The sequence below is a fragment of the Odocoileus virginianus genome, chromosome 3 (assembly GCF_023699985.2).
Source record: "Odocoileus virginianus isolate 20LAN1187 ecotype Illinois chromosome 3, Ovbor_1.2, whole genome shotgun sequence".
Classification (NCBI taxonomy): Eukaryota; Metazoa; Chordata; class Mammalia; order Artiodactyla; family Cervidae; genus Odocoileus; species Odocoileus virginianus.
In genome coordinates, this window is record NC_069676.1 from 11,719,495 (window position 1) to 11,728,829 (window position 9,335).

At 39.9% G+C, this 9,335-nt stretch overlaps 2 protein-coding genes across 2 annotated transcripts; both read right to left on the minus strand.

Annotated features, from left to right (window-relative positions):
* Window positions 1–881: 881 nt before the first annotated feature.
* On the minus strand, window positions 882–5,531 carry LOC110134244 (olfactory receptor 7E24-like). The gene is made up of 3 exons (XM_020888607.2): window positions 5,511–5,531; window positions 4,242–4,308; window positions 882–1,780 (listed from the first exon to the last, which is right to left on the minus strand). Exons 1-3 carry the CDS (start codon window positions 5,529–5,531, stop codon window positions 882–884), a joined length of 987 nt encoding a protein of 328 aa, XP_020744266.2.
* A 2,513-nt stretch (window positions 5,532–8,044) lies between these two features.
* On the minus strand, window positions 8,045–8,995 carry LOC110134243 (olfactory receptor 7E178-like). Its single transcript, XM_020888606.2, has one exon. The coding sequence runs from the start codon at window positions 8,972–8,974 to the stop codon at window positions 8,045–8,047; it is 930 nt and encodes a 309-aa protein (XP_020744265.2). The 5' UTR covers window positions 8,975–8,995.
* Between the last annotated feature and the right edge of the window lie 340 nt (window positions 8,996–9,335).

The following is a 9,335-nucleotide window of genomic DNA, read 5'->3' on the forward strand; positions in this document are numbered from 1 at the left end:
AAAAATTTACTGAAAGTCTTGTTCCTTGAGGTAGGGTTTAGATCCTCATATCAAAATGTGGGCAAAAAACTCATTGAAAACAGTATAGAAACAATAAATAACAAAAATGAGAGGGCTATGATTATTTTTCAATGATAGAAACAAGACTGCCCATGGCCAGGAGTCCTGGATCATGCATAAAAAAAAGTGAGAAAGGTATATTGATGTGCTGTGCAAAATCCAGGTGGGAATATGATTTAGGTGGGTGAGTCTAAAATAATTTCCCTAACCATTAGAGTTATTCTAAGAGGAAAAACATGTTATAGGAAAGAAAAAAATCTGAATACATCTGAATACTTTAACCTTTGCTTCCTGATGCTTTTGTTCATTAAAATGATACTATCTACACATAATGGCCTGCCTGGGGAACACTGATCTTCTGCCTGAATGTTAAACCAAAGTGCCTTTGTTCAGGGAAACACCCTGACCCTGTCCACCTGTGAATGGCTGCAAGGAAAAAGAAATTAACACCTCCCTTCCCCCTGAGGCTGGTCATTTCAGGAGATATTTGACTTTACTTCCTCACCTCCCTTTCCCTTTTCTATAAAAGAATCTGGCAGCCAGGCCCTGATAAAATGGCTATTTTGAGACACTAGCCTTCCTTCTTTTCCATCTGCCAGTTTTCTAAATAAATTATTATTTCTTGCCTCAGCACCTTGTCTCCTGATTTATTGGTTTGCAATGCAGTGAGCAAAGCAAGTTTGGACTTAGTAACAAACAGAAAGCAGAGATACATATACCCTATGTGACTGGAGATTCAGAACTTCTCGTTGCACATATTTGATTTTACTGCCTTTTCCAATCTTATGAACCAAAAGAAAAGAATGGAATCAGTGTTAAAATCAGGCAATCCTGTGGGTAATCCTCCACAGGGCACTCTTGATGTCCTTGTTCCTTAGACTGTAGATGATGGGGTTCAGCATAGGGGTGACCACAGCGTACATCACTGAGGCCATGGCGCCCTTCCTGGGGGAAGATGAAACAGCTGAACTGAGGTATACACCAAGACCTGTTCCATAAAACAAACAAACAATTGCGAGGTGAGAGCCACAGGTGGAGAAGGCTTTGTAATTCCTACCTGATGATGAGACTCTGAGAATGGAGGAAATAATTCGAGAATAAGAGTAAAGAACTCCTGAGAGTGGAACTCCACCAAAAATGGTACCAATAAACAGGATTAATATGTTATTGATGGAGGTGTCTGAACAGGCAAGCTTGAGGAGTTGAGAAAGGTCACAAAAGAAATGAGGGATTTCCACTTCTGCACAGAAAGTAAGCTGTGACATCATCAAATAGTGCAGTTGGGAGGTCAAAAAGCTGGTGAAAAATGATGCCAGGACCAACAAGCCACAGGTGTGGGGGCTCATGATGACCAGGTAGTGTAGGGGGTGACAGATGGCCACCAACCGGTCATAGGCCATCACTGTCAGAAGGAGACTCTCCAAACATGCAAAAAGGGAAAAGAAGGCCACCTGAGCTAGGCAGCCTGCATAGGTGATGGATTTGCTGTGTGTCTGGAGGTTCACTAGCATCTTGGGAACAGTGGTGGTGCTGATACTGATGTCAGTCAGTGACAGATTGGAGAGGAAGAAGTACATGGGGGTGTGGAGGTGGGAATCAGAGATAAAAGCCAGGATGATGAGCAGGTTCCCAAGCATGGTCACCAGGTACATAGACAGGAAGAGTCCAAATAGGAGCGGCTGAAGTTCTGGATCATCTGAGAGTCCCAGCAGGAGGAATTCTGAGACACATGTAAGATTCTGTGGTTCTATTTTGATGGGGCATCTTTTGAAAAAGAAGAGTGTTAAATAAGCAAAACAAATGTAGAGGCATCCAGATAAGTGTTCATATGTTGGATTTAAGCAACCCATAAATAAAGTCTTCATACTTGATTATACACCCCAGTACTTCTGCAATATTTCTAAGTTCTCAGTTGGGAGCATGTCTTTATTGATGATCAAGATAGTCACCTCTTTCTTTGCACCCATTTATGTGGTGACCCAAGGACGAAAGAGCAGACAAAACCAAGGAGAGTCTTGGAATGCAGGAACAGAAAAACCAGACCCTTATTATCCTTCCCTCCCCCATGTTGTAACTGTTAATGGAACAGTATAATCTGTCTCCCCTCCTACCCCATATGGAGAAGGTATTTGTCCTACTCTTCCCCCTACCCAGTATACATGCCTCATACAGTCAGCAAATGACCTGCAAGACCCCTATCCTACTCCATGTACCCTGGCTATAAAAGTGGACTAAGGACCCCTGTTCAACATCTGTTCTCATTTGAGCTGGCCTGCTGTTCTAACAGCATCCCCCATTCTAATAAACTTTATTTCCCTCTCATTTGTCTCATGTCTGGAAATTCTTTTCCAACCCACACCCGGACCACTACATTTTACACATGGGACTAAAGAATATTAGAGAAGGAAGGACATTTTGAGGTCACAAATCCAGGAACACAATAAAATATCTGTTTTTTTTTTTTTTTTTGGTTGTTTTTTGTGGGGGGTTTTGTTGTTGTTGTTGTTGTTGTTTGGTTTATTTTTTGCTATTTTTTGTTTTAGTTGCTAGGTAATACTTCTTATATGTCTCCAAGCCTAAACATTTCCAAGGGGTTGATTTATCATCAAATCCAACCCTTTTATGAATAGTTGAGAAGTTTAAGACCAAAGCCAGGTCTCAAACACTAAGTCAGCCTTCTTATGCCAGCTTAAAATATTTTTAAGTCCATATTTCCTTAGAGACTTTGCATTTCTCCTAAGGTCAGTTCCCTGAATGCAGGCTGAGTTAGCAGGATATAATACTGTCTAGAGGGGCTTCTCTGGTGGCCTAGTGTAAACAATTCACTTGCAGTGCAGGAGATGGCGATTCAACCTCTGGATCAGGAAGATCCCCTGGAAATGGATATGGCAACCCACTCCAATATTCTTGGCTGGGAAATTCCATGGACAGAGGAGCCTGGCGGGCTACAATCCATGTGGTTGCAAGAATCAGACACAATTTAATAACTAAATAGGTACCCTATGAATGAATTTTCCCTACCTGCATTCAACTCTGACTTTACTTCTTTTCTACTCCACATTAGGGCCTGATAAAAGTTACATAAAAATATTGTGTTCCTATCCTCAACTGTAAGAGATGATAACGCATGTTCTGGGGGTGGTAATGCAGATAAAAGAAAATAAGCTTCAGAAAAAATCTTAGCTCTGCTCCTGGCAAATGGAATCCCAGGTAAAAGTTTGTGATATTGTGTTTACTGTCATCATTTTCATCACCATCACCTTCGTGATCATCTGGAGAAATTAGGGGACAGTTTAGGGAGACCTATTTCCTGCTCTGCTGGAAAATTGCCCAAGGAGGATAGAACCAGTGTGGAGGGAAAATAGAAATTTAAATAAGAGTTCTCAAATCCCCACCATTAATAACATGAACTTCATAGGTCTCTGCTTTGAACCTATGCATCTTTGGTGCCCTTCCACATGCTATCCCAACTCTCTCACTGCCTTGATGATGAGAAAATAAATCTCCTCCAATCCTTCCTGCATTCAGGGTCTCCTTTCTTATGAACAGTTGAGAAATTTCAGACCAAAGCCAGATCTCAAACACTAAGTTGGCCTTCTTACACCAGCCTGAGAGCTTTTCAAGTCACTATTTCCTTATAGAGAGTCTGCATTTCTCCTAAATTCAGTTCCCTGAATGCAGGCTAGGTTAGCAGGAGAAGATATTGTTTAGGTGCCTTATGAATGGAATATCACTGTCTACATTCAAATCTGACTTTACCCTCTATCTCCTCAGGGTTTATAAGCATTACCTTAAAGTATTGTGTCCCTATCCATAACTACAAAATGATAATAATGATATTGCTGTCTTTGGAGGTGATAGTAAAGCACATAAAAAGAACAATTACACAAAAAGTTAGCTCAGCTCCTGGACTTGGAATCCTTAGGTAAAGTCTTGTGACACTGTGGTTACTCTCATCATTTTCCTCATCATTACCTTCATATTTTAGAGCACTTGGGGGACAAGTTAGAAGGAACTCTTTCCTGCTCAGGTAGAAAAAAATGCACCACATCCCCCCAAGATAGAACCAATGTTAGAGGAAAATAGAAATTTAAGTAAGAGTTCTTGGATCCCCACCACTAACAACAACATAAATTTCATAAACCTCTTAACTGAATCTGTGTATTTTGGTGCCCTCCCACTGGCTATCCCGGCTATCCCAACAATCCCACTGCCTTGTGGTGAGTAAACAAGGCTTCCCCATCCTTCCTGCGTTCAGTGTGTGCCTCTGCACTTGACACTCACTGGGTTGGGCTGTGTCTCTGCTGAAGCAGGACTGAAGGATGCAGATTGCCTGCCTTTCCCATGCCAGCTGTTGGATGAGGGTTGAGGCTGTGTCCACAGGACTCACAAGAAAACAGACTCAAGTATGGGCTTCCAGGTTCAGACAACAACTCTGGGAGATGAAAGACACAGGTATGACACCCAGTGGACTGGAGCTGACTAACTTAAGGGCGGGGAAGCATAGGCTAATTATTTACGATGATACAGCCTTGAGACCTCAATGCACCTAAAAGATAATTAGATGCATTGGTCCATGGCCTCTCAGTCTCTGAGGATTTGCTAATTTCATGGAGAAGGAAAAGAAGAAAAGTGATTGTATTAGGAAGGACCTAGACCTTTCCTCTTCTTAAGAGGAGGCTGACCTCTACTCCTCACCACTGAAGTCCAAGTGGTTTACATTATTGTAAACTTCAGGCACTTCTTTTGCAAATATATATATATGTATTTATATATATGTATTGTTTTTATATTATTTTCCATTATAGATTATTATAGTCTATATATATAGAATATAGTTCCCTATGGTATTCAGTAAAATTTTGTTGTTTATTTTATATATAACAGTGTATATACAGAAGTTAATCTCAAACTTACAATGTAACCTTCCCTGTGCCTTCCCTTTTAGTAACCATCAGTTTTTTTTTTTAATATCTGTGACTCTATTTCTGTTTTTTAAAAAGTTCATTTGTGTTTTTCTTTTAGTTTCCATATGTAAGTGATATCACATGATAATTTGTTTTTCTCTTTCTGACTTATTTCACTTATTATGCTCTCTAGGTCCATCCTTGTAGCTCCAAATGGCATTATTTCATTCTTTTTGATAGCTGAGGAGTATTCCATTTATACAACAACACATCTTCTTTTTTTAATTTATTTATTTTTTATTGAAGGATAATTGCTTTACAGAATTTTGCTGTTTTCTGTCAAACCTCAACATGAATCAGCCATCGGTATGCATATATCCCCTCCCTCTAGAATCTCCCTCCCATCTCCCTCCCCATCCCACCCCTCTAGGTTGATACAGAGCCCCTGTTTGAGTTTCCTGAGTCATACAGCAAATGCCCATTGGCTATCTATTTTACATATGGTGATGAAAGTTTCCAAGTTACTCTTTCCATACATCTCACTCTCTCCTCCCCTCTAATCATGACCATAAGTCTGTTCCCTATGTCTGTTTCTCCATTGTTGCCCTGTAGGAAAATTCTTCAGTACCATTTTTTTTTTAGATTCTGTATGTATGTGTTAGAATATGATATCTATCTTTCTCTTTCTGACTCACTTCACTCTGTATAATAGGTTCTAGGTCCATCCACCTCATTAGAACTGACTCAAAGGCATCCCTTTTTATGGCTGAGTAATATTCCATTGTGTACATATACCACAACTTCTTTATCCATTCATCTGTCAATGGACATCTAGGTTGCTTCCAAGTTCTAGCTATTGTAAATAGTGCTGCAATGAACAATAGGATACATGTATCTCTTTCAATTTTGGTTTCCTCAGGGTATAGGCCTAGGAGTGGGATTGCTGGGTCATATGGTGGTTTTATTCCTAGTTTTTAAGGAATGTCCATACTGTCTTCCATAGTGGCTGTATCAATTTACATTCCCACCAAAAGTGCAAGAGTGTTTCCTTTTCTCCATACCCTTTCCAGCATTTATTGTTTGTAGACTTTGTGATGTGGGCCATTCTGACCAGTGTGAGGTGATATCTCATTATAGTTTTGATTTGCATTTCTCTAATAATGAGCATTTTTGAGCATCTTTTCATGTGTTTGTTGGCCATCTGTATGTCTTCTTTAGAGAAACTACTGTTTAGATCTTTTCCCCACTTTTTTATTGGGTTGTTTGTGTTTCTGGTATTGAGTTGTATGAGCTGCTTGTATACTTTGGAAATTAATCCTTTGTCAGTTATTTTTCAAGAAAAATTCCCTGGAGAAGACCTGGTACACGAAGAATCTTCCCTGTTATGGCTATTTCTGCATATCCCACCATGCTGTTTCCAGTCATAGAGTCAGAAATATCTCTAGCTTCTCTTACATTCATAGAGTTCTTCCACTGATATTAGAACAAGCCAGAGCCATTCAGTGTCTGAGTTCAACAAACCTTTGATTTCTGCTCGATTAGAGAGGACACATCTCCTTCTCTAAATGTATATTTTTAAAATAACTTTTGTATTTGAATTCTGGATGTCATTAATGTGCTTTTGGCTTACATTCCATGGACAGAGGAGCCTGGTGGACTACAGTATACTACAGTCCACGGGGTTGCAAAGAGTCAGACATGACTGAGTGACTTATACTTTCACACACACTTATGTGAGATGAAGGTCTGTTACAACCTCCTACAACTTATGTTTCTGTCTTCCTGACTCAGAGTCTATGTATGAGAAACTCAAGAGATTGATTCCTCACTAACTTGCTAGTTGATAAGTAGAATATATACTCAATTAAGTTGGGCATGGAAGAAAAAGGTTAATTATATTTATGCAAACACATCAGAGAAAAGTTAGGGGGATGACCAAATAACTGGTGTGTAGAGAATATTTAGGGGGAAAGAATTGGGTATCAATAAATTTTATTAATAGAATGCTTGAGCAATGAGAATAATGTAAAAAGAAAGTGAAAACATTTCATAGTGGGAAGCAGAGATTGGTTGCTAGAAAAACTACTGAAATGAGTTTAGACGACTTGGCATTTGAAAACCAAGGAGTGCTTTTCACAGATTTGTTTTGTGATTTTCTGAATCTCTCCTCCCTGCTATGATGCATATTGTTCAAGGAAACAGGTAGATCAACACCTTCTTGTATTGTCTTTTTAGACGTCCAATTGAGAAATGTCTATCCTCACTTTTTGTCACTTTGTTATTTGTGAATCATATAAACACACCCTGTATTTTGTGACAATCCTGTGCACACTGGTAGTTGGACAAAAACAGATCCTACTGAGTATACATATGAATAGAAATAAACCAAACATTGCTTCTTTTGGGAGCTGTAGAGCACTCTTTACAAGGTCCAGTGATCCAGGGGAAAGGGAGTTAGTGGAAGCATATAACTAAAAATGGGAAGTTAGTCAACCTATCTGCTCAAAAACCGGGCCAAGATCATTAGGGGATAAAAACATACTAAACATCTTGGTCTTTCAGGTAAGATTTGGATTCTCATATCAAATAGTGGAAAAACTCATAGGAAAATATAGAAACAGTAAATTTAAGAAAGAGAGAGCTATGATTATTTTGTAGTGCTACAAACAAGACTGCCCATGATCAAGGGTCCTGGATCATGTATAAGGAAAAACAGAATGGTATACTGGCGTACTGGCAAAATCCTGATGGGAATATGACTTATGTGGAGAATTCAAAAAGACTCTCCCAAGTGATTAAAGCTATTCTAAGAGGAAAACCTGCATAAACAGAAAGCAGGAAACCAGATAAGTATATATACACTCTCTGTTTGCATATTTAGAACTTCTTGTTGCACATATTTGATTTTACTGCCTTTGTAAAATTTTTTTGTGATTGTTCAATCACTAAGTTGTGTCTGATTCTTTATGACCCCATGGACTGCAGCATGCCAGACTTCCCTGTCCTTCACTATCTCCTGGAGTTGGCTCAAACTCGTGTCTTATGAACCAAAAAACAAGAAGGCACAGGATTTGAGATTAGGCTATTCTGTGGCTAATCCTCCACAGGGCAATCTTGATGTCCTTGTTCCTTAGACTGTAAATGAAGGGGTTCAGCATAGGGGTGACCACAGAGTACATCATTGAGGCCACCGCACTCTTCCTAGGGGAAGATGAGAGAGCTGAACTTATATACACCCCAATGCCTGTTCCATAAAACAAGCAAACAACTGACAAGTGAGAACCACAGGTGGAGAAGGCTTTATACCTCCCACCTAACGATGAGAGTCTGAGGATGCAGGAAATAATTCGAGAATAAGAGTAAAGGACCCCTGACAGTGGAACTCCACCAAAGATGATACTGATGAAATGGATTAATATTCTACTGATGGAAATGTCAGAACAGGAAAGGTTGAAGAGTTGAGAAAATTCACAAAAATAATGAGGAAGTCCCACATCTACACAGAAGGTAAGCTGTGTCATCACCAAGTAGTGCAGCAGGGAGTTCAAAACGCTAATGGAAAGTGATGCCAGGACCAACAAACCACAGAGGCGGGGGTTCATGATGACCAGGTAGTACAGGGGGTGACAAATGGCCACCAACCGGTCATAGGCCATCGCTGTCAGAAGCAGGCTCTCCAAACATGCAAAAAGAACAAAAAAGTTCACCTGAGCAATGCACCCTGCATAGGGGATGGATTTGCTATGCATTTGGAAATTCACTAGCATCTTGGGGATGGTGGTGGTGCTGATACTGATGTCAGCCAAGGACAGATTGGAGAGGAAGAAGTACATGGGGCTGTGGAGGTGGGGGTCAGAGCTGACAGCCAGGATGATGAGCAGGTTCCCAAGCACAGTGACCAGGTACGTGGACAGGAAGAGTCCAAAGAGGAGGGGCTGCAGGTCTGGATCATCTGAGAAGCCCAGGAGGAGGAATTCTGAGACACGTGTATGATTCTGTGTTTCCATGTAGATGGAGCACCTTTTGAAAAAGAAGCGAGTGTTGAATACACACAACAATTGTACAGGTACTCACATAAGTGTCCATACTTTGTATTTGAGCAATTCATAAATAAAGTGTTTATGCTTGAGGACCATACCCCCTAGTTACTTTCACAATTTTCTGAGTCTGAAGACATCTTTATTTATTCCCAGGGCATTCACTTGTTTCTTCACACATCTGTTTCTGAGGCATAGGTCTAAAGAATATGAGAGAAGTAAGGACATTTTGAGATCACAAATCCATGAACATAGTAAAATATCTGTTCCCTACTTGTTAAGGAAAAATGTGGACTAAAAATTCCAATTCTCTTAAAAAAAATATCAGTCT